The sequence below is a fragment of the Anabas testudineus genome, chromosome 12 (assembly GCF_900324465.2).
Source record: "Anabas testudineus chromosome 12, fAnaTes1.2, whole genome shotgun sequence".
Classification (NCBI taxonomy): Eukaryota; Metazoa; Chordata; class Actinopteri; order Anabantiformes; family Anabantidae; genus Anabas; species Anabas testudineus.
In genome coordinates, this window is record NC_046621.1 from 3400126 (window position 1) to 3426276 (window position 26151).

The 26151-nt window shown below is 40.4% G+C and overlaps 1 protein-coding gene across 3 annotated transcripts; it reads left to right on the forward strand.

The window, feature by feature from the left end:
• Positions 1-229: 229 nt before the first annotated feature.
• Positions 230-26151, forward strand: zmp:0000000846 (tenascin). 3 transcript variants are annotated; one of them, XM_026356626.1, is made up of 29 exons: positions 230-529; positions 5645-6123; positions 6588-7901; positions 8217-8480; positions 8574-8689; positions 9541-9694; positions 10802-11071; positions 11401-11586; positions 11674-11763; positions 11981-12244; positions 12402-12797; positions 13666-14118; positions 15203-15475; positions 17164-17436; positions 17583-17855; positions 17962-18234; positions 18827-19135; positions 20143-20415; positions 20695-20817; positions 21171-21314; positions 21406-21525; positions 21598-21741; positions 21980-22110; positions 22525-22657; positions 23487-23638; positions 23832-23928; positions 24013-24174; positions 24992-25155; positions 25518-26151. In XM_026356626.1, the coding sequence occupies exons 2-29, from the start codon at positions 5646-5648 to the stop codon at positions 25626-25628; spliced, it is 7140 nt and encodes a 2379-aa protein (XP_026212411.1). In that variant the 5' UTR covers positions 230-529; position 5645; the 3' UTR covers positions 25629-26151. The 3 variants fall into 3 exon arrangements, with proteins under 3 accessions (XP_026212411.1, XP_026212412.1, XP_026212413.1); XM_026356627.1 differs by lacking the exons at positions 12402-12797; positions 13666-14118; XM_026356628.1 differs by lacking the exons at positions 12402-12797; positions 13666-14118; positions 15203-15475; ... (2 more) ...; positions 17962-18234; positions 18827-19135.

Below are 26151 nucleotides of genomic sequence, written 5' to 3' on the forward strand. Positions count from 1 at the left end.
TCCACTCATTCCTGTCTTTCCTCTCTAATTTTCCTGCACAACCACAAGCACTGCTCTCTCTGTGATGACTCCCAGTCACACTGGCATCTCATTTGAAGGCAGCAGCCTGGCTCTGCATCCATTAGTTACAGTGGAGAGAGGGAGGACGGGCTGTGGAGGGAGGGAGAAGGACGGCTGTTTAAGGGTTGGAGTTTAAAGCAATGGGGGTCTGACCTAAACACTCCTCACACTTTAAAACACATTACTCCCACTCTCTCCCTCTCTCTCACTCCCTTCGTTTGAATCACTCTCTCTCTGCCAGTAAAGGAACTGAATCCCGGCCGGAGCTGTGAACAGTGAGAGGAAGATAAGGAGCCGGCTGAGGGAGAACTGTCAGAGCTGCCACCTTGGTGAAGAGGCTGCAACACAGAGCAGTGACACAATAGACCAAAGCATCCTTTTCTTGGCTTCTGTGAATGTTTGACAAATCAGAGGAGCTCGTCATCTTACCTGCAGGGGCTTGTGAGAAAAGTAGACTGCACTAGTAAAGGTAAGAAGATATATTTATGTATTTCTCAAATAGACATTTTCTTGGTTTTCATGTGACAGAAGTCAGTTTTCTTGACTTTGTCATTTGTTTGTTGCTCTGCTAAAATTATTTTTAAAATAGTCATGTACAATAGTCGTGCACGCACTGTAGCACCTCATGCAGGCTTTAGACGTGATGACTGGCTGCTGAACATGTGCAAGAGTTATTGACAGCTTTGATGCCTTAGGCCAGGAGCCAACATGCCTCAAGCCAAAAAGGATTCTCACAAATTTTGTCAGGTTGTATATCAGTACTATGAAAATCAAAACTGTCCATCTGTGTGTTAGTGCATGGGGGAAAATGTGTGTTTAAGTATCTCTCTGTCTGATGTTTTGCAGCTTGATGATTCATCATATTGACTCGGTTTTCATTGTTTGTCATTTTTCCATCGTGGAGATTAAATCAGGGGAAAAGTGGGTGATGGTGCAGGAATTGCCAGTGTGGGCAAGAAGGGGAAAAAAAACTTCATCCGTTCAGTGCATTAGTTCTGCTTAATTGAAATCGAAGTCTGGTTTTACAGTGGTTTCAACTTCTTTTATCCTTTTGTGTTGTGGGTTTGAGTCACCAGTTCCACTCCACAGTCAGCAGAAATGAATATTTCAGCTAAAGATAAAATCAGTCAGTTTGGTGTATAATTTTATCCTTGTACTCTCAATTTTACAACTGCTACCTAAAATGCACATTATTTCCCATATGCAGCTACATATTTATGCACGTTTTGTATTATGTGCTCAGTGTCCTGGGATGTGTCTGGACAGCAGAGTGATGGTGTCTCAGTGAGCAAACCTCCGTCAGACGGACAGCTGGTTCAGTAGCTGGAGTTTCCCCAGGGCTTGTCCTACACTCTTTCCTTCTGTGTGACCTCTACACAAAGAGCATCACACGCCTCTGCTTTTTATGTAAATTGTGTTGGATTTTTTCAGTTGAGAAACAGAGGTGTAGTTGTGTGTCCTGAAAGTGATGACACCGAGGTTAGTGAGGGCATTTGTCCAGTCTTTCGTTCTCTCAAGCTATCATTTCTGCAATACAGAATACCCATCAAAATATATGAACTAATATGACTGCAGATTCTGTCTGTGTATTAAAATGTAATTCTATATATCTGTATTGATTCAGGGGCTTCATCAAGTAGCTCATTTTATTCATCATTAAGCACTGGAGTAATATTTTCTAATATCCTGCACAGCAGTAGATTGCATAAGATAATTGAGAACATAAAAGATGGGGTGCGGATAATGACATTTTTTTTTTTACAAATGTGTGTGAGGATTATTTTCTCAGCTCAAAATGCCCACAGTTAACTAGTCATTTAAACCCAGTGAAAATCATTAGTTAGGAATCAAAACAATGAATTGATCATGATTTTGCACCTTGAGATTCAGTAAAGTTCAGGTTTCCGATTCTTAAGGGTCATCTACCATTCAGATGTGAGAAATGTTGTTAATGAGGTGTTGCAATTTCTGTTATTGTTTCATCGGCTGTAGTAACTATTCCAATTACTCACGTTTTTGAGATGATTTCCAGCTGTTCCCATGTTAAGAGAATCAGTCCTCGAACTGTCGTTTATGGAAAACAAAAATTCCAAAATGTCACAGTTGAACAAACAAACAGATAGACTGGATAAATGTTCACGCCTGACATGCTGCTGTAAGCCACAAATGTTTTTCCATAAGAAGTGAGCCCAGACATGCAGCACTTGTATTGTTCTAGTGGATGGTTTAAATCAGCTTAAAGTCAACACTCTTTGTGCAGTCTTTTAGTTCGGAGCAATTGCACCGATAGAGATCATCTGAGAAAACAGTTTAGTAGCACTTTGAGACCTATTAAAGGTAGAAGTAACTGACCCATTGTCTGGATACTGGACAATTACCTTGATGCCTTTTTTTTCTCTGACTAGGCAAAACAGATGTCGCTAGTCTAGGGCCAACATTCCCAGTTTCTCTTTTCCACGCGGCAAAGTTCCCTTCTCGCTGCCAGCATGGGGGAAGAGAACTGAAGCTGCAGCTATTCTGGATTATAGCTTAGTGAATAGGTTATATTTATTTCAGTTTTCTCTCCAAATTGTCTTCCCATGTCCCCATAGTCAAATGATTTGTCCTCAGTCAACCCAAGTTCTTGTGATGTATTATTGTTTTTTAATCATGCTGTCAAATCGTTTGACTTTGAATTGCCAGTGAAGGTACATGAGTGGTTACATGAATTTATATTTGTATGAACACAGTAAAAGCTGTAAAAGCACAACTTCGGTTTCCTCAAAAAAGGATTAAAGATATTTAAAATATTAAATTTAACAACAGATTGTTTTTTATTCCCTATTAGTTTATTAATAATTTTCTCAGGAGAAATTAGACTTTTGCAAGAAAAGGAGACTGAATAACTATACAACTAGAAATTATTACTTATAGATTAGAGATACTGAAATTTGTGATAAATAGCCAATTCTTTGATTGTTATGATTAGGCATTAAATTTAGTTTTGTGAATACTGCAGAAACCCTGATTTAAAAAAGTTGATTCTATTTTAGTTACAAAAAGTCTTCCAGAGGAAGATCAAAAACAGCTTATTGTTCACAACACCAGCCATAACTTTAACCTTTATACTGCTACTCGCCAGATGTGCAAGAAGTCATGAAACTCGAGCTTCGTTTTATGTCTGCGCCTTAACGGTTAAAAGAAGTGGTGTAAAAATGCTGTTAAAGGGCACATGAAGAAAGAAAGGTCAGAGGTCAGATGAAAGGTGAAAGTAAGAAAGGAAGGCAAGGAGGATTGATGTACGCGGCCTTTCTTCATACCTGCACCCAACCTCTGCTGTTTTAAATAGGTTTTATTTAGGGAATTTAGCATGCCTGTCATCCAAATATCTATCACCACAGGACAAAAAAGAATAAGGAGAAACTGAGGGACAACAAACAGTCTTCACGATATCCTGCTCTCATCTAGATAAAACTAGATTTTAATTAATAATTGATTATATTGTATAATAAAGTCTTCCTCGTAATTTGGTATACAATATCATGCCACTCTTAATGGTAACAACAACATCTAGAATGAGATAAGTGTCACTATAAAGTGTAAAGAGATTCTGTTTGATCCTATCGAATGGACAGTAGAGGTGGGAAGATTATTTTGGTTTAGTTACATGTCTGGTGGAGTCTGACTGATGTGAAGCATCTATATTTGGATTTTTGTTTGGATTAATGTCAAACTGGACAGAGTTGAGTAGAGTTTCCTAATCCCAATTACCACTAAGATGTTCACGTAAAAGCTGTTTTACAAGCTGGAAATTATTATTAGTATAATTTTTTCAGTGAACCTTTGTGTGACAAACTTCTGGAGTCTTGCATTGATTTGTCTTTTATTGTACTTGTGTGAGGCAGTATTTCAGTTTTGATTCAGGATGTCCCAAAAGAGATGTTTGTTGCGTCTTGGTGTAACCATGACTGCACAACACTGAAGTTTCCTGAACATCTATTTTTGATAGTTGAGTATCTGCATCGCCCTTGTACATAGTTTCTAGAAGTCTTGAGAGTCATAAGAACCTAAATCCAGGTGCACCATGTGTCTTGTCATACCTATCACTACATTAACAGTTCCCTTCTGGCAGTCTTTTTTCATTGGTTTGCATGTGCAAGCACTGTCAGCAGCTACGAATCAAACAGTCTGGACGAAATTCTCCATCAATCAGCTCCTTTATACTGCAGATGTATGGTTTTGTTTGCAGCCTCCCAGACATAGCAGCAGACATGCACGTGACCCTGAGGACATGCTGCACATCCTCTCTGGTCAACATTTGTTATTTTATTGATCCTGAGACTTTTAACACATCATGCTTTTTAATATTTAGAATTTTAAGATGAGATGTTTTGATTATAGTGAGGACAAATCTGGTTTGTCGGTTGGTTCATGCAGACTCTGTGGGCCTTTTTATTGATTTTCAGTATCTCATGGTCAATCACACCCTCTGGAAACTCAACACTGCAGTAACCTATGGAGACTTTCCCACGCTGAGGAGGAAGGTTGTTATTAGTTCTAGTTTGTCTCCCACAAATTATAGGGTTCCTACTGTCCAGCTGATGAAGTCATGTCAAGTCACGAGAGATTTGTGGGCTTTAAGGAGTGCTGTGTATGGCAACGGATTGACTTTTTTAGGATTCACAGTATTTTACCCAATTGTATGTATGGATACTAAAGGTCTTGAAAATAATGTGCTATAACATTCTAAACAGCTGAGACATTTCAAATATGTCTACGAATACCGTGAAAGTTGATTTGCCAGCACAACTGGGAATTCTTTGACCTTTCCTATACAGCAGTACATGCACAGAAAATGTAAAGAAAAATGTGTTGAATGATTTCTTGCTTTTTGCTCTCTTTTAAAAAAAAAAAAAAAAAAAGAAAAAGATGTATGAAAATTATAGGCTCCTTGTATTTCTGATGTGGCACACATGCTAAAATTCAAACTCGGCCTAAAACTAAAGTAGTTTAGTTAAAAATGATCCAGAGACTTCTGACTCTCTCAATTTGCAGATCTTTCTCACAGCAGATGTCTTCCTCTAAACTCAGCTCAATTTCAGTCAGGTTTTCTATGAATTATAACATACAAAATAGTGTCTTGTCAGAACGTCCTTGAAGAAAGATCTTAGTAACTTTTGGTTTTTAAGCAGCTGGGTAAGAGTTTATTTTCATATGTTGTTTGACTGTCTCCTATCTGACCTGTGGCTGCTTTTTGCTTGCATTTGCTAGTTAATTCCCGTTGATAGCTCATGCCATTATACCTTCCTATCTTCTCAGAAACTTTGCTGTTCTTCTGCTAGTTTCCTCTCACCCACCTTGTTGCTATTCTCACCTGTGCTAGTCTTTAATATGATGGGATGTGAATGGATGAACATTATTGAACCTTACATTTTATCTTCTTGCAGTGTATTTGCAAGAAAGTATAAGTGATAAGAAAGAAAATGTGCTGTAGTAGCTGTGAATACAGCTATTACTACATTAAAAGTGCATTTTTGTTTTGTTTAATAAGAATTAGCCTTTAGTCAAAAGTCCAAAGTAATATTTTTTTTTATTCTCTGTCAAGCATGGGTACAAGAGGCCTGCTAGGCTGTCTCCTCCTGACTGCGCTGCTCAGCTTATCAAATGCTGGGCTCGTCAAGAAAATTCTCCGGCATAGACGACAGACTCTGGCATCACCTGAAGGCCATAACATCACCCTCCCCAGTCCAGACCAGCCTGTGATTTTTAACCACGTCTATAACATCAATGTTCCTGCTAGCTCCTTGTGTTCAGTGGACCTGGATGCTCCAGAGAGCACACAGCTCTACCCCAAAGATGCACCAGTCTCTTCAGGCCAACACATTACCGAACACACTGTCAATAGAGAGAACCAAATTGTCTTCACACACCGCATCAACATACCTCGAAAGGCCTGTGGATGTACCGAAGACCTCCCCGGCCTGAAAGACCTCATGAGCCGCTTGGAGATGCTTGAAGGAGAAGTCTCAGCTTTGAGAGATCAGTGCAGTGTTGACGGGGGCTGCTGCAGTGCACAGGTCACAGGTAGGTGTGATTAGTCATATATGCATATCACAGCCAGTATCGGTCTTCACCAGAAGCCACATCTGTTTCATTCATCTGTTCTTTGGAATTTAATGCGGGGGTGTAATTTTCTCTGCTGTAGAGTAGAAACCAACAACTCATCAGTTAACTTTGGATGGGGCTTTATACAGTTCAGATACCATTAAATACTACTATGGAATGATGCACTATTCAATAGTTTGACATAAATGTATTGGTGTTAAATAAGAAAGATATATTGTGTTTATGAGTGAGCTTTAGGTGTTTGGGTGTTGGAAGGTGCATTTTATTACCTTTAAGTATATATTTCACTTCCCATTTGATGTCATTTTATATAATTTCACAGTTAAACTGTTACAATAAATGTAGTGGTGTAAAACAAACAGCTTTATTCCATAAAACTGAAAGACCTATTTAAAGAAATGTCTTTACCTTTTTTATCAAAGGTAAAGTGGGAACAAAACCCTACTGCAATGGTCACGGAAACTACAGTGCTGAAACCTGTGGCTGCATATGTGAGCCTGGCTGGAAAGGTCCAAACTGCACTGAGCCCGAGTGTCCCAGTAACTGCCAGGACCGTGGCCGCTGCGTGGACGGAAAGTGTGAGTGCTTCAAGGGCTTCGCCGGCGACGACTGCACAGTTGAGGTCTGCCCTGTGGACTGCGGAGCAAATGGCCAGTGTGTGGGCGGCATTTGCGTCTGTTCAGAGGGTTACTTTGGTGAAGACTGCTCTCAGACTAAGTGCCTCAACAACTGCAGAGACCGCGGCCACTGTGATGATGGATACTGTGTGTGTGATGAGCCCTGGACTGGATTGGACTGCTCTGAACTAATCTGTCCCAAAGATTGCTTCGACCGTGGGCGCTGTGTCAACGGCACCTGCTACTGTGAGGAGGGATACACCGGGGAGGACTGTGGAGAACGCACCTGCCCCAACAACTGCCAGGGTAATGGTTTCTGCGTTGATGGACAGTGTGTCTGTGCTGCTGGCTACCGGGGAGAGGACTGCTCTCAGCTGACCTGCCTCAACGACTGCAACGGCAGAGGCACGTGCTTCAATGGGATGTGTATCTGCGACACAGGCTACCAAGGCGAAGACTGCAGCCAGCTTGCATGTCTGAACAACTGTAACAACAGAGGCCAGTGCATAAATGGACAGTGTGCATGTGATGTTGGCTTCCAGGGAGATGATTGCTCTGAGCTGTCCTGTCCCAGGAACTGCCTGCACAGAGGGCGCTGCGTTAACGGCCAGTGTGTGTGCGAGGAAGGTTTCGCAGGTGAGGACTGCAGCATCAAGACCTGCCCCTCAAACTGCTACGGCCGCGGAGAATGCATAGGTGGACGTTGTGTGTGCCATGCAGGCTTTTCTGGCGAAGACTGTGGTGAGCTAAGCTGTTCTAACAACTGCCAAAACCGCGGCCGCTGCATTGGTGGACAGTGCGTTTGTGATGAAGGCTTCTCTGGAGAAGACTGCAGCCAGAAAGCTTGTCTCAACGACTGCCTGGCTCGGGGTTACTGTGTCGATGGCAAGTGTGTCTGTCAGGAAGGCTACGCTGGAGATGATTGTTCTGTCCTCGCTTGTCCAGATAACTGCAACAACAGGGGGCGCTGCGTCGTTGGGAGGTGCCAATGTGAGAGTGGATATGAAGGGGAGAGCTGCGCGGTGCTGAGCTGCCTCAACAACTGCCACAACAGTGGCCAATGTGTGAATGGTCAGTGTGTCTGTGATGAGGGATACATCGGAGAGGACTGTTCAGAAGGTAAAAAGCCTGCAAAGTTTCCATGTGTCAGCTAGATGTACTATAAAAGTAAATTCAGAGTGATGCAATGTCCGCGTGTTCTCAAAATTCACTCACCATTCATCATAAGAGTTTTTTTAGTGAATATAAAAAGGTTTTGTGTTTGTGTTTTGCCTTTGTCTGCACTTTGTTCACACGTTTTTGGCAGCTCTTTACACCACAGCCAGATGTGGCTCTGGAGTTCGCATGAGTGTGTGATGGAAACATTAGTGAGTGAGTTTAGGTTCAGGACAACACCCACAGCAACATTTTTATTATTTTTTAATATTTTTCCAGTGTCTCCTCCAAAGGACCTTACCGTGGGTGAGGTCACCGCTGACACAGTGGATCTGTCCTGGAACAATGAGATGTTAGTGACGGAGTATCTGGTGACGTATGTGCCCACCAGTCCTGGTGGTCTCCTCCAGGACTTCACTGTGCCTGGAGACAAAACCTCTGCGACTGTTAAAGAGCTTGAACCCGGCATAGAGTATATGATCAATGTCTATGCTGTTCTGAGCAACAAGAGGAGCATCCCTGTCAGTGCAAGGGTGGCCACAGGTACCTTACACCTATCTCTGTGATAGTTTACTGAAAATACTTAAAGGAAAAGGTTACTAACGGATTAGATTATGTTTGTTTCCATCAATCCAGATCTCCCCCAACCAGAGGGTTTAAGATTCAAATCTGTGAGGGAGACTTCAGTAGAGGTAGTGTGGGACCAGCTGGACATCTCCTTTGATGGCTGGGAGATCTATTTCCGCAACACGGTCAGTCTGCTCATCTTCTTTGAAGGCTTGCCCAGAATATTATTAACAGACAGCGAAAACGTGAGAGGTGATAAGCTATGCCAGCTTATTGGAAGTGTCAGCAAAACATGGATTTATTTCAGTGCTAACCATTAAAATTGCTTTGACATATGGAAAAACTCAGTGATGGCAAGTCTGGGTGTCAAAGAAGTGGGGCTAAATCTTTTTCGCCTGGAATTCAGAAACTCTTTGAAATAAAATTACTGTGCCAGCTGATAAGTCAGAGGCTCTTTAAAGTTTTGTAGCCACTGCAGAGTTTATATAATTTATTTTTTAAAATATGTTGTCCTTTTCTGACCTTGTGTTGACATTAATAACAGTCTGTGTGATGTAGTTCATTACCTATTAGTTCTCTGTCAGGGGTGTGAAGGTTTGACTTGTTTTTTTAACAGAAGATTAAAAAGCCAAAACATGAGCACATTCAACTGTCATGAAAATCAGAAAGCAATAAAAACTGGTAGAGAATAAAGATTTACAGACTGCTGGAGGAACCAGATTATGTACCCAGATCATGTACAATATCAAACCAATAATTAAGTAATAACTTATTCCAAATTACAGCTGAATTATCCTCCAATTTTTAATAGAAATCATCAAATTATCAGTAAATACAGTTTATTCTTATCTAAGAACCTGCTAAACTAAAGGTTTTACAGTGTTGGAAAACTGAATTTTATACTTTTGGACAGAAGAACTGCTTAAAAAAGTCTTGTTGGTATAATGAGCTACATGTAAACTGGACTTTTTTAGAGTAACTTGTGTTGATGTATTAACATGGTGTTGTACACTATTTTACTTATGTGTCTTTGCAGAAAGAAGAAAATGGAAAAATTGTGAGCACCCTTCCACCATCTCAAAACCAGTTTCTCCAGTCAGGCCTTGGACCAGGACAGGAGTATGAAGTCTCCATCAACATCATAAAGAACAAGACCAGAGGACCTTCAACATCCAAAACGGTCACGACCAGTGAGTTTCAGAAACTTTTGTTGGTCATTTAGAACCAACTGGTGAGATCATTATTGTGCTGATGAAGTTGTAATCATAGGTGGTATGATTATGTCATTTCCTGCTTTGTCTGGCAGGTATTCACAGTTTGTTAGGGTTGAAAAAACACATTAATGTCACAGAGTGAAATTCAGTAATGAAAAGACGAGTAACAGGAAAATCCCCGCTGGCTATTCCAGTTCCACCAGACAGATTTAGGTAAAGAGCAATACCTCAAACTAATTGAATCTCTGCCTAGCATGACCATGTAATAGTTGTTTTTATCGCTTGCTCTTGGTCTCATCTTCCTCCGATCACCGAACTTTTATTACTCCATACATTACCTAATGAAATGCTTCCTGCTCCTTATGTAATCGGTATGGCACGCCAGAGCAAACAATCATCTTTGTGCAATGGAAAACCCATTTAGTTTACAAGTCTGCATCTGATGTCATTTATTTGGATAAGCTAAAACTAGACACAGCTGCCAGAAATGACTGATAGAAGTAAGGTTAAAACTTTCATACTCTTTTACCCCCAAAGGCCCCTTTAGCACGGATTGAAAACAGAGAAAAGATCTCTCCTCCACATGTAAACATATGGAGATATGTTCAGTAGTGAAAACAATGAGGAATCGCATCATATTTCATGACAGCCTTTCCTGTGGTGATTTGAGCTTGTACTTCTTGTTGAGTCATAAATAAGGTGTTTCATGTACAAAGGCTAAAAGAAAATGGCACAAGTGCTAATGTTTAGTTTCAGGATTAATCTTTTTCATATAGAAAGTGTCTTTGTTAATGTTCGCAGGGACTCTCAGTGACAATGCTAATGAAGTGCTGATGAAGAATGAGTGTTGTCATGTTTACAAAGCAGGTTTTTCAGATCACCACAGATATAAAAAACTCTCATTATTGCTGTATATCGTTTTTTCTTTTATCAGCTTCTAAACCCAGCTAAACTTATTCACATAAGTTTGTTGCTTTTGTAGTAATTCAGCCATTGACAGCTGTTAGTAATTTCATCATATATATTTAAAAATGAAGGAGACATAAACTTAATTTCTCCCCCACATCTGAACTCTTACCCCAGAGACCGCTGGTCCACGGCAGGTGGAGGTGAAGGATGTGACGGACTCCTCGGCTCTGGTCAGCTGGTCTCAGCCGGTGGTTCCTATGGACAGAGTTACCTTGTATTACAGGCCCACTTCTGACCCCTCGGATGAGACTAGCGCAGAAATTCCTCCCCCAGACAAACAATACAGCATCGATGGCCTGAGGCCAGACACTCAGTACACAGTGTCGCTCATCTCAAGGAGTGGAGACCTCAGCAGTGATCCTGTCACCACCACATTCACAACAGGTAGAACTGTAATGGCAGCAACTGCATGTTTTCATTTGTATTTTCATTTATTAAAAAGCTGCACATATACATATATATATAGATAGATAGATAGATAGATAGATAGATAGATCTCTATATATATCTATATATATCTATATCTCTATATATATCTATATATGTTACATATTACTACAGTGATAGCTCTGTGGCATCACATGGTCTTACATGTGCTAATACTTTGATATGTTTAACAGTTTTTATCTTCATTCTTTGATGCATTGAGATGTGTATATATCTGGATCTGACATTGCACATCACACTGATATGATTATAAATCTATTTGTCAGCTCTGGATGCCCCCAAGAATCTGCAGGCTGTCACCCAGACAGACAACAGCATCACCCTGGAGTGGACCAACAGCGAGGCTGACGTCAGCAGCTATCGGGTGAAATACACCCCCATTTCTGGGGCGAGTCATGGTGAGGAAGTGTTCCCACGAGGACCAGGAGACACCTCAAAAGCTACAATCACTGGTAAGGGTCCAGTTGAAGCATATTACGTGTGACCACACACACTTTCAATTAGTCATACCAGGTGGCTCCTGTTTCTCTTTGTGTCAGGGCTAAAGTCAGGGACAGAGTACGGGATTGGTGTGACTGCCGTGAAGAATGAGAGCGAAAGTCTCCCTGCTACTACAAATGCTGCAACTGGTGAGAGATGCTTCCGAGCAGTTGTTCAAACACTCGTCCCTCACACCCCTTCATAAATACACAGATGACAAAGTTTGTTGATACAGACTGGTTAAACTAATGAGGGGAAAAGTGATTTATGAATTGAACTGTATGCAGCAGAAGTAAGGGGAGATTTTACAGATGACAGAGTGAAAAATAAATTGGTGGTTTTACACTTTTGTCCCTTTTCTGTCAGATATTGATCCTCCAAGAGGTTTTGAGGAAGTAGAGTCCACAGAGACCTCCCTCACTCTGAGGTGGCAGAAACCTCAGGCTAAAGTTAGTGGCTACAGGCTGGTCTACGTCTCTAAAGATGTCCAGATGGAAGAGGTGGAGATCCCGGCCTCAGCTACTAGCTTTGTCTTGTCCGACCTGACTCCTGGAATGAGCTACACCCTCACTTTGACTGCAGAGAGGGGACACAAGAGGAGCACACCCGCCACCTTAACTGCATCCACAGGTGGGTAGGGAATAACGTCACAATTTGATCCTAGAGTAAATTATACCGCATGTCTCCAAAGAAAGTTAAAACACTTTTGTTTTTAAAAATGTGCTGCGCAGATGAAAATGAAAGCTTGTACTGTCTGAGGATGATCGACTGTTTGTTTTTCTTGTAGCCTCTTTCACATTTTACTTAGCCGATTCAGACAACCGTGAACAAACGACTCCTGCAGGCTCTGAAGACAATGTCATTAGCTTTGTGTATTTAGACCCCTCTGAGTCCCAGTTCTCTGGGAGGGAGCTTGAGGATGAGCTCGGAACACTTGCTATTTCAGGCGTTACGTCTGATGGATTTGACCTCTCATGGACACTACAGGCTCAGAGTGTCTTTGATAGTTTGGCAGTAGAATATAAAGACACTCGATTACAGGATGTGAGAGAGGTCCAGCTTCCTGGAGGTGCCTCTGGCTCTCGAATCGGGGGCCTGAAGGCATCGACAGAATATCAAGTTAAACTTTATGGAATAACAAATAGGCAGAGATCTGCTCTGCTTGAAGCTGTCGCAGTCACAGGTATAAGCTTCTCTTTTAGACTGACTAATCATAGACACTTCTGTTTTGTACACGTCAGGTCAGATTAGTGACGTGATTTGCATGCTGCTCTTTTACTCACTGGAATTTCCCAGCAACAATATTTTTTTGTTGCAACTATCATCTGCGCATTTAGCATGACCCAATATGATGATATTACAGTACTCTCAAACAATCTAATATTTTCTGTCATGTGTCAAAGTGTTACTTCCCAAAATTCAAGTGCCCAAAGAAATCTGAAAGAGGATTAAAACATTAAAACCTTCAGCTCAGTAGGTTGTATTGCACTGGTTAACCAGATTTCTTCCTGCATTGGAGCTTTTAAAATGCAACCAATTGGCTCTCTGAAAGCCTTGCACCACTAATTCCATCCACATCACTAATCATCTTCAGTCATATTTACACAGTTACATGGTTCTTTCCAGCTGGAGACAGTTACACTTTACGTCACTTGCATGTCAAACAAGTGACTCAACCATCTTTCTTTAGGACAGCGGGAACAATATGGCTGTGCATGGCTTCTTCGAACCATTTGAAGACACCTGTGTACTTCCACCCCGGTGGACTACTCAGAGCCTTCAAAAATTAATGGCACTGACTCAGGTGCCATTAATGCCGCTGCTGTTGCTGTTGCTTGATGATATAAACCATGGACCTGAATATTAAGACAGCTCTTTGGGACTGAGCTTGAGCACTTGCTATTTGGTTCCAAAGCTCTGAACTTGAACTTGAATTATTTGATTTTAATTCTTCTTTGTATTCTTATTTTAACCAATTTTTTTTCTTCATAGGTAATTTTCAGCTGACACTGTAACACATTGATACCTTAACCTGCTTTTATTCACTGTAGCACCCAAGCCTACCTCTTCAGATGTTGTTATGCTGAGTATCAGTGATGCCTCAACAACACCGCAGTCCGCTCTGGATAACGAAGCAATTCAAAACACAGTTCCCCTCCATCCTGTAAACACTGAGACTCCTTCCACTTCTGATACTGATGAGATGACCTCTGGGGTTGAGCCTGAAAGCTCAAGCCTGAATCTACTGGGAGACCTCAGAGTTATAAATGTTACCTCCAGTAGTGTAATCCTGGGCTGGTCTGCACCTGACGAGGTGTTTGATAGCTTTCTGGTGGAGCTCAATGCTCCATCAGGGGCGAACCAAGCTCATGTGACCACACTTCCAGGAAATGTGAGGAGAGCTGAACTAGAGGGTTTGCTTCCCTCTACACACTATGATATTACATTGCAAGGGCTGGTGCAAGGAAAGCGATCTTTGCCGCTCAAGGTTTTTGCTGCTACAGGTACTTGGAGCAATATTTTATTTTGCAGGCATTCATCACAGCTGTCATCATCACAGTCATATTTCTTTTATCATCTAAAATGTTAGAATGGTTGCATGGCAAATTGTCTTTTTACAGATGGTTATTTTATTTTAAGATGGTATTAATCCGCCTTAAGTTTTATTTAGTTCTTATTTATCGTGGAGTATCTCGAAGTTTGCAATTCAAGATTACATTTATTTTAAACTTTCAAAATATTGTGAGTATAAACTCACTAATTAAAAATTACATTGTTATAAACTCAGACCAAAATATGGTGAAAAAAAATGTCTTTAACAAACATTTCAGCATTAAGTTAATATAATCCTTTCAATAATTCTCTAACTTTATACAGACATAATTAAAAAGTTTAATTAAAGGAATTTTTACAAAGAAATTTTGTAATTATTATTTTCAAGAAAAAAGTCAAAACTCAACAAAAAGGTTGAAATATTAAAAAGAAAACTGCAATCAAGATGAAAGTCACAAAAAACTTTCTTTTTTTTTTGATTATATCCCAAAATGCAAAGTATAAATGCATATTTCTGAAAAAATTACCATGTTTTGATTAAAGATCAAAGTGAAAATACTTAATTATAGGAGTTAGTATTTTATGATAAATTTTTGATATAATTGCCCAAATAAACCAACTTCCTTCACTAGATATTGTAATTTTTTATATGTTATATTTCTAAGAAAAAAGTAATTATCATTTTGGAAAAATACATTTTCCAAAAAGATAATTTAAATAAATTTAACTGTTATTTTGGAAAAACTATAATAAACTATACTAATGAAACATTTATTGTTAAATATAAAATTTATTATATTTTAAAGAGAGCTGTCATTCAAGTTTAAGTCATGATCTTTTAAAAGGTTGTGATTTTTTTTTTTATTATAATATTGTCAAATAGAAGATGTTGTGAAGTAAATTTTTTATAAAATTTTTTCCTAAAGGTGATCTGAATACTGTCGAACTCTGCGATGAATAATGTGCCTTAAACAATAATTTGTTTAATCCATCTTACCATTCAGTTGACCCCACTCTGATCTGTTTATCTACCAGAGGAGCTGAAGCCCATGGTGAACCTCACCATCTCTGACATTACATGGGACGGCTTCACTGTGTCCTGGAGCCCCTCGTCAGGGGACTTTGACAGCTTTGTCATTGAGGTAACAAACTTGGAGAATCTCGCAGAAAGCCAGAAACTCAGTCTGTCCGGAGACGCCTTGAGCCTGGGTATCACTGGGCTGAATCCCAACACCAGCTACTTGATTGGGCTGTATGGGATGTATCAGGGCTCCTTCCTTGAACTCGCGTACAGTGAAGTCACCACAGGTACCTGCAACTTTCAGCGTTGCAGAGTTTTGTCTTCTAACTTTGCCTTTCCATAGATTTCTAACTTTGTTTCACTCGGTGTCTATGAAGTAAAAACATACTTGACCCCGTGTTGTCCTACTCACAGTGGAGCGTCCACATCTCGCTGCATGAAACATAATTACCCAGTTTTGTTTTTGTTTTCTGTCCGTCCCCCTGGCCACCATATACGATACTGCTTCATCTTAACCAACATGCCATGAACCATTCTTTACCCTCCAGCCACTGTTTCTGTCCAGCTGAGAGAGGGCAGGGTGATGGGCACCCGTGCCGCATCACTGAACCTAGCAAATGCCCTTGAAATGTTCACCCTTACTCTGAACTGCCGCCTCCATCCTAGTTACCAAAGTGCATGAAGCTCCCCCTTTACCATACCCTGCATCGTGGTCCGGTTTGATGCTGATGTGCTGCAATGATTGCAAAAGCAAACCAATAACTTTCATCCTCACCCCCGCCGATCACACAATGACAGCGTGACCATCTCATTTCATCCCATGAACTCTCATTCACTGTGTAATTGATTAACCTTGAAGGATCATTTGCCCGTGGATGTATAAGTTCTCACGGTATGCGTGAGTTTTAGTGACACTTCAGTTCTGTTAATTTGCGTGAGATGAGCTAGCTTAGATTCTGATAAAGTTTATGTTCACAGAAGTAAATATACTCATTTTCTTTTGAACTACTAGGTGGCAAATGATTAAACCTTCTTGTCCTTGTCAAGGTAAAATGTTAAAAAATTTAATCTGAGGTTAACAGTAACGCCGCCATTGTCTCCTGCATCTGTCTGCATCTAATAGACTATATAGTTGTCATTGCATGTTTTTATATGTGTAACTTTCCCTCTGGCAGGCCTGTCCTATCTACTGCTCTGGTGCAACATTATTTAAAATGTACACCATCTACAGTGTTAACTGATTAACTGCATGTTCAAATCTTGCTGCATATGCATGTAACAGACTTTTAGTCATTATTTTTCTTCCTTAACCACATTTTCACGTTTAAATCAGCACTTTATTCATGTAAACTTGCAGGCTGATATTCTTCAGCTATTTAGCATTAAGGCTTCTGTGTCTTTCACTTTGGCATCAGATATTTGTCTCGTATTATTATTATTATTTCTTTTTTTAAAAGAGTGAGAAGAGAGAGAGAAAAAATATTGTGATTGTTTCAAATATAAGTTTCTCCATATATATATATATATATATATATTTTTTTTTTTTAATTTATTTTTAATGATAAATCAAACCAACCAACTAGTAGCCATGTAGTACACTACAACACATGAAATGAGTTATATACTAAATGGAAATGGCTTGATGGGTACTTCTTACATAGGTGATCAAAAATGTAGTGATATTCTAAAAACATGGAGAAATATATCAAGTAAACACTGCTCAAACAAACCATCTTCCACTGCGCCGCCTATACTCATAGAGCTGGGGTTACAATGTGTAACTGTGGTCGTCATTTACAACATTAACAAGGTCTACACTGTACTACTATTTTTTAAGGACAGATATCAGCTTTTCTTCCAAAATAAAAACATTTCTAAGTGACCCCAAACGGTGTAGTTAGAGCTAGATACATAGTTAGATAAATGTCCTACAAAATGGTTTTGATCTAAGTCTAATGATGGTTTCTTTCTTTAGTGAATCAGCCAGTGGTTGGCAAACTATATATCTCAAATATAACATCAGAGAGCTTTTCAATCCTCTGGAATGGCACTGAAGGAGACTTTGATGGTTTTATCCTGGAGATTATTGACTCTAATTGGCTCATGGAGCCAAAGGAATATAACATATCAAACAATGTAAAGTCTCATGACGTCACAGGGCTCAGGCCCAGCACTGATTATGTAGCCTACCTCTACGGGACATACAAAGGATCCCGAACAAGCGCTGTCAGCATTGTTGCATCAACAGGTATTTCGATTTATTGATTATTTATTTTTAATCTTTCAAATAATAGGATTCTATATTAGGTTCTTATAGACTCTGGATTTTAAAAGAGAGTCACATACATGCTTTCGATTTCAATAAATAAATATATATTTTTCTCTCCCCTGTAGCTGAAGAGCCTGATTTATCCAGGCTAGTTGTTTCTAACATTACCTCAGACAGATTCTCTCTGTCGTGGCGGACAGGGGAGAAGGCATTTGATAACTTTATAGTAGAAGTCAGAGAGTCTGCTTTGCCCTCGCAGGCGATGGGGCGCGCTCTGCCAGGTGATGTGCGCTCCACAGTCATGGCTGGGCTCAAAGCGAGCACGAGCTACAACATAAAGCTGTACGCCAGCGCTCGCAGCCAGAACACACAGCCTCTATTTGCTGTAGCTACAACAGGTATTATATTACATGCATTTCTCGACACTGCATGTAACAAAAATATTCTTACATACCAGGTTTCAGCACAACATAACTGAAAAGCCGTGTTCTGTTTTTTATTCAGAGGATGTCCCGCAGTTGGGGCCCATAGCTGCTTCATCTGTGAGCCCACATAATCTCAGCTTGTCCTGGAGCACTGTGTCAGGACATTTTGATGCATTTGTAATCCGGGTCAGTGACTCTGAGCAGCAGTCCGATACACTGGAGTTCACACTGCCTGGTGATGTCCGTAACATAACAGTCTCTAACCTGATGGATGCCACAGGCTATGACATTGAACTGTACGGTATTTCTCATGGGCGTCACACTCCCTCTGTGTTAGTCCACACCGTCACAGGTACTGCGTATTTTACTCATATCTTAAAATCTCATCACTTGTAGGTTTTACATAAAAAACCCTGATGGACTAAAGTATATTTTTATAGAAATGTGTGCCCTTTTATCAATTTAACTAATCAAAAGGTTTTGCATTTGTACACAAGGCTGATAAAAGATTGGTGCTGATCATAACTTGTTTTTAGTTTTATTATAGGGCGCATATAGAAATGTCAGAAGATATCAGGTGATAATTAAGGCTAAAAGTAAAAGCCGGTGCAGGAAGGCTGTTAAGATGCAGTATCATTGAGGGGCACTGTTGCAATGTCTGACTTCTAAGGAAGGAAATAAGGCTCCTTTTAAATTTCTGCACTTTAATTTTCACCTGAGAAATTAGAAGTTGCGTCTATTTGTCTCAGTGATATCTTCAATTATTCTATTTTAATCTGGTTACTGCTGATTTTTACCTCTTTAAGAAACAAAACCCGACAGGAGGGACGTATTCTGTGATTTGCTTTTGCAACCATCGCACACATTATCCTCCTAATGGATTCTTGTCCCCCCCTCCCACATGTGTTCTCTGTCATGAAACAATGAAATCCGCTCCCATTCAGCTCCTTTGCCCAAAGTGGAAAACTTGACCATTTCCAACGTAACACCCTATGGCTTCCGCGTGTCGTGGGAGGTGAAGCAGCAGCTGCAGCAGAAGGATTTACCCCCCTCAAGTGGTGGCTTCAGCCAATTTCACATAGTGGTGACAGACTCTGGCTGGCTGCTGGAGCCTCAGGAGTTCACCGTACCTGGAAACCAAAGTCACTTGGACATCTGGGGCCTCATCACTGGCATAGGATATGAGGTCAGGTTGACCGGGGTGACAGAGTCAGGGCTTCTCTCTCGGCCTCTGACTACAGTGGCTGTGACAGGTACCGCTCACGTTGAGGCACAGCAAGTCCCCTTGTCTTACTAAAATGTGCAGTTCCTTATTTAGTTGCTGCAATTGTACGTGTGATTGTTAAACTTAATGATCTGATCCTGAAGTTCCACCATCACAACCTGGCAGGCCTCGTTTGGATATTCATGCTTTTAATTGTATTATATGTATAAATATAATTTCATAAAATGTACCCATCTTACCCACCTAGATTTTGGTTTTTGCCATGTTTCAGTGGTGAGGCTTCAGCTCTGATGGATAACCTAACTCCTACTCATATTTATAACACTTCTCTTTTTCCAGAATGATCTAACTTTTCCTTTGTTTTAAGCATCCTTTTGGTATGCAGCTTCGTCACCGGGAGGAAGTGCGGTGGAGCTCCCATCTGTTTCTTTTTACCTCAAAATATGAACAAGCATAGTTGTTTGTTTTCATATTTTAAAATGTGTTTTCCTTCTGAATTGATTTGTAGTACACAGGTGTGTGTGATTACTGTCAAATTACTCTTCATGCTGCCTTCTCATTTTGTTTCAGCGAAGCTAAACACTCGAGTAGATGGATACAAAAACACTGAATCAAACTAAATTATCGAAAGTAGGAAAACACAGATAAATCAACAGACACTCTGAGCATGAAGTGTCAGTTGATTTAAGGTTTTATCTTTGAATGCACTGGATGCATCGAGGCTGGCCGTGAGGACGCATGGGAACCTCATCTCATGCACAGATCAGTTAGAGCCCCTTGTGAATTCTGAACTTGCTAACTGGCCTAAATAAACTCCTACAAAAAGCATCTTGTCTTTTTAATTCTCTCCAACTTACGCATTTACACTAACGGACCCCTGAGCATGGCAGATCAGAGGTGGTGGACAAAAAAGGCCTTGAGGCTTGTCTTCCACCTGGAAACCTTCTTGCCCTATTGCTGACTTCTCACCATCTGATGTGTATTCTTGGGAAAACAACAAACCTGCTGCAACATTATGTGTTCTTGTCTAACCAGAGGCTGAGCCGGAGGTGGAGCATCTCTTCATCTCGGATGTTACGGCTGACGGTTTCCGTCTGTCCTGGACAGCCAACGAAGACATGTTTGACAGATTTGTGATAAAATTGAGAGACAGCAAAAGATTAGCACATCCTCAAGAGTTCAGCGTCCGTGGTGATGAACGAACCAAGGTTTTAACTGGACTCATGAGTGGCACTGAGTATGAAATTGAGCTTTATGGTGTCACATTGGACCAACGTTCCCAACCTATTACTGCAGTTGCTCAGACAGGTACATGAAAACCACTGGAACACGTTGAGCTTTATACTAACGATTAAACATCTTGCGTGTGACGTCTGCTCTCAGAACTGGATCCACATTCTTACTGATCTTTATTCCCCTGATTTAGGTCCTAACTCCTTGTCTACCTCTAGTGCAAAATGGTCTTTTGGGGAGTCACATTTGGATTCCATGAGCTAAATATTTCGTTTTTACTTGGTATTATTATTCTTCACTTTAACACTCTCTTCCTGCTTTTCTGTGTGTGCATATCCATTTGGACTTTACTAGGACTGAGCACTCCAAGAGGACTTCACTTCTCTGATGTGACCGACTCCTCAGCTGTAGTGCACTGGTCCATGCCTCGGTCTCCAGTGGACCACTACCGCATCACCTACATGCCTTTTGAAGGAGGTAAAAGATCAGTTTGTTATTAAATTTACAGTTTATTAAAAGACTATAGAAGTAACTTTTTGAGTCAAACAGAACAAAAGTACAAGGTACATCTAATAATTGAACATAAAAAGGTGCATGTGTACTAATAAACAGGAGTTCAAACTTGTTGGATAATGAAAACACTAGGCAGAGACAACCAAAAATTATTGTCTGGAACACAAACAAGCAAAACATAAAAATATATAAACATTAAAACCACTGATAAATTGGATTTAATTTACTTTATATGCTACCTGACAGCATATAAACTAAATTACATCCAATCCAATTTTTTTGGTGCAGGGCCTAATGCTGTTCTCGCTCCTTCACAGGAAGTCCAATGGCAGTCACTGTGGATGGTAATGTTTTTGAGGCTTTGCTGCCCAGTATGGTCCCTGGTAAGACGTACAGAGTGACTGTCAGTGCTGTGAAGGGTCTGGAGGAAAGTGACCCCAGCACTGATACTGTAACCACGGGTAGGGCTCCAGCCGGTTCTTCTGATTTCTTGCGCCATTGGTCCGTTTGTAGAAAGTAGAATTGATCCCACTTCCTGTTTGTGTCCTCCAGCTTTAGACAGACCTCAGGGTCTGACTGTCATTAATGTCACTGACACGTCAGCCCTCCTGCTGTGGCAGCCGTCGGTTGCCACTGTTGACGGCTACGTCATTACCTACAGCGCAGATTCAGGTGAGTTGCTGTTATTTTCTTTCATTTCTTTTCCTTGATTGTGTGATTTGACCAGTTCATGTTGCCTCACAGTGTCCCCAGTGGTTGAGCATGTTTCTGGGAATACTGTGGAGTTTGAGATGGGAACCCTGGTTCCAGGAACCCCCTACACAGTTGGAGTTCATGCTATGAAAGAAGCTCAGAAGAGTGACTCTGCGGTTACTGAATTCACTACAGGTGGGTCCTGAGGGGAAATAGGCTCTGAAACACTCCCACAGTATCTACTTAGCATCAAACAGATGAGTTGTGGTCAGAGCAGCTAATGATTGGACTTTTTCTTATATAGGACCCTAATTAAGGTAATGTTGTATCTCGATGATGTCTTAATTTTTGATATGTCAGTGTTTATAACTGTCTGCCGCCTTTAATCATCCAAACATAATCAGTTAATGCAGGTTTAATGATGTGTTTTCAGATGTGGATCCTCCTCGTGATCTGATGGCGACGAACATTCAAACTGACAGTGCTACTCTCACATGGAAGCCCCCAGTGGCTGCCGTCACTGGTTACACACTCACCTTTTCTTCTGCTGATGGTACAATCAGGGTACGTTCATCCTAAATCCCTGACAGCAGCGGTGGTTTTGCTCGTTTAAATCCTAAAACTAGAGACTGTTTAAACTAAACATGGCTGAGGACACTTTTTCCAAAGCATAGCGTAACGTTTTGGATTGACTTTCCAGCTTTTTGGAACCACTTCCCTGGAATTTAGTGGAGTGAAAATCACTGTCATCCAAGTCTTGCTATTGACGAGTCATTTTTCCAAAGCAAGAATTTCATCATCATCTGTTAAGAATTCAGCATTTTGAAATGTGAAATTACTTTATATCGTAAACAGTATTAATAAATCCATATAAAAATGGTTGGCAGTGATACGGATTATGCATACTGTGTTGGTAAATTGGTTCAGCTAATTTAAAATGCTGCGTGTGTGTGTGCGTGTGCGTGTGCATGAATTCAGGAAGTGGTGCTAAGCCCAACAGCCTCGTCTTACAGCATGGCTCAGCTGACGGGTTCTACGGAGTACAATGTCAGACTCCAGGCCATCGCCGGAGCCAAGAGGAGCCGTCATGTAACCACCATCTTCACTACCAGTAAGGATGAAAACACGAGAAGAGAATTTGAGAATTTGTGTATATTTAAAAGTATATTTACTTACGTGCTGCACTTACGTTGAATTTCTTCCTACATGACTCCACTGAATTTGTCTGACTGATTATGTTAATGGTTTCTTTCCCTGATTTTAAATAGCAAAGATATAATATGCTTATAAAATCCCTAAAGAGGTAAAAAAATAATCCATTAGTTGCCTTTTTCTAGTCTTGGAGAACTTGAGTTGTTAAATCCACCAAAGAGACCAGGCTGATGTTTTCATTTAATTCAGTTTTACTTTTTTACTGAACTCATGCTAAAACTTGGCTGATTTATGGCTGCTGATTGGTCCACTGAACATGCTCCTGTCTCTAAAAGGATCTGAAAAGTCAAATCTAATGACAGAGGAATTAAATTAGCAGCACTCTACTCAAATCAATCAGTAATTTCCTGTTGATAATGGTGAGATTTTAAATGCAGGACTTGTTCAATTCTGGTACTTTTTCACACAGCTGTTTGTATCTTTTACTTTCAATCAATGTTACAGAACTTGCAAGTTTATTTTATAGCGGTGAATAATGTGACAGGTTATGGAAAATCCAGATGCACTTTAAAAAGATATTGCTTCTTCGAAGGCAGATTACTTTCATTTAGTCTGATTCCAGTCAGATCACCTGTGCTTATTTTCCATCTAGTCGTGCTGCTCCTCATGGAAAAAGCTTTTACACAACCTTCTTTCTTTCCAAGGTCCTTTTTTTTAAATAATACTACGTAGGTCTGGTGAATTTCTTCATATAACAGAGAATAAGTGGATGTTAATGTGCTTTATAGTTGGACAGTTGTACAGAAGCCCCAAAGACTGTGGTCAGATTTTACTGAACGGAGAGACGACCTCTGGTCTGTACACCATCTACGTGGGAGGAGAAGAGACCCAGCCCATCCAGGTTTACTGTGACATGACCACAGATGGCGGAGGATGGATGGTGAGGAAATCAACCTGCTGGAATCCAATTAAAGGCCGTTTGGAAACCATAATTCTTGTAGAATAGGATATGACCATACCAGTTATGCAGCACCTGTTTTTCTAATGATGGACAGCACCCCAGAGACTTCAGCTATGATTGTTATGGTTATGCTGAAGCTGTTGTGACACTCATGAAAGTCGATCCTCTTCAGGTTTTCCTCAGACGCCAGAATGGAAAGCTGGACTTCTTCAGGAACTGGAAGAACTACACAGCTGGCTTCGGTAACATGAATGATGAGTTCTGGCTGGGTAAGAGCACTCGTCTTCTGGTCGTCTTCATTTCTCTGCTCTCTCTCTCACTCCTGACTCTCACATATTAATCCTGGCTTATAGGTCTCGCGAACCTCCATAAGATCACATCTTCTGGTCACTATGAGCTGCGAGTGGACATGAGGGACAGCGGTGAATCGGCCTATGCTCAGTATGACAAGTTTACAATCGCAGAGCCAAGAACACGCTATAAAATCTACATAGGAACATATAGTGGAACAGCAGGTAGGTATCACCTTAAAGGAATTAACACATAGTGGCTTTAATACTAGTTGTTGGATGAGAAGGTGCTTCCCTCTTATGTCTTTACAGTTAATAGGTTTTCATTCATCTGCATTTTCAGTCACATTAAAAAGCGAGTGGGCGAGTGAGAGGTGGAACTTTTGTATTTAGCTTGGCCAAGCTGGAAAAAGTTGGTGCATCACCTGACTGCAGCAAAGTGCCATGGCAACAGACGTGGCAAATAAATCATGACAACTTCACTCGTCTACTAAGGAAGGGGGAAAATAGCAGGAGACCAAAACATCAGGTCTTGGTGGAGCAATAAGGACACTGTTATTGCAAAGAAAAACAATCTTTGTTGGCAAATGAAAGAAAAATATAAAAGGTCAAAACATTTTAGGGGAACATAAGGAAAGTTCAGCATTTTCATTAAATCATCTCATTATGCTTTTGGAAAATTCAGGAAATTTGGGTAAAGTTTGTACCACGTGTGGATGAACCTTGGCTCATGAAGCTACAACAACAGCTGATTAGCTTAACATAAACACTAGAAACAAAAGAGGATGAACATGCAGCCAGCGATGAAGACAAAACCTCTCTTAAAGACACTTAAAGGAAACTTGACATTTTATACTTTTCCATTTCTAGTTCTTATTTAAACTGAGCTAAGCTAATCACCTTGTGATTGCAGCTTCACACTAAACGTGCATACATGAGTGAATAGTACAGATCTTATAATCTAACTCTGCCACAAAGACCCGTCTACAGTAGTTAATAAAACCTGATAAGAAGTTGCTGAACCAAAATGACATCTTTACAGGTGACTCCATGACCTACCACCAGGGACGACCCTTCTCCACCTACGACAATGATAATGACATTGCCGTCACCAACTGCGCCTTATCCTACAAAGGTGCCTTTTGGTATAAAAACTGTCATCGTGTCAACCTCATGGGCAAATATGGCGACAACAGCCACAGTAAGGTAGGTACAGTATGCACATATTTCACAAAACCTCAAGCTATTGTTTGCCTTCTGTTTCCATCAGTAAGTATTTGTTCTATTCCAAGTGTTTTGAGTTTGATTTGATTGAGTTAAAAATCACGTTGTTGAGATCAATTTTAACCAGTAACTGCAGTCCAGGATCACAGGCAGCAAAACAGCCCCAAACCATGACGCTCCCTCCACCGTACGTCATTTTTAGGAAGATGTGTTAATGACTTTGGTGAAGATCGGACCACATTTAGTGGTCAGTTTATGTAGTCGGCCAGGGAAACAGCTGTGTCATGTTAGATTTCTCACCTCCGGAGCCATTTTCTCATTATTTGTGCTCTACATTTCCACAGGGGATCAACTGGTTCCACTGGAAGGGTCATGAACACTCGATTAAATTTGCAGAGATGAAGATAAGACCAGTCAACTTCAGAAATTTTGAGAACAGAAAAAAACGATCGTAGACTAGTGAACTCCATCTCCCCATCCCCATCATGAAGTCATCTTTAAGAAATTCTCTGAAATACACAAGAACTAAGGCAAAACACTGAATATAAAACAGTTTTCAACAACATCACACCAAAGAGTAAGAGTACAGTTTCCTGTAGCCGTCCCATTTTTAGTACTGTGTATGTGTGATTGTGTTTCGTTAAACTTTGGGTTCCATTAGGGAGTTTATGCAGTACATGAAGTTACTGGGACCAAACAGCTGTATTCAACTGAGAATTAAAGGATCCACTGAATCAGTAACAAGTCAAAGGCTCATATTCAGGCTGCTCACGTCTCCAGCAACAAGTTTTTAAATAGTTCAATTCATCCACACGTCAACATTAATAAATATATTAAATGTTACAGAATGAACTCCATGAAATATTGTATGTTTACTGTGCAGCCAGAGGAACCACCCACTCATACTATTGATATTTAAATCCAGATGTTCTTATTTTGATAGAAAACCAAATCTGCTCTGTAACCGTCGATACTAAT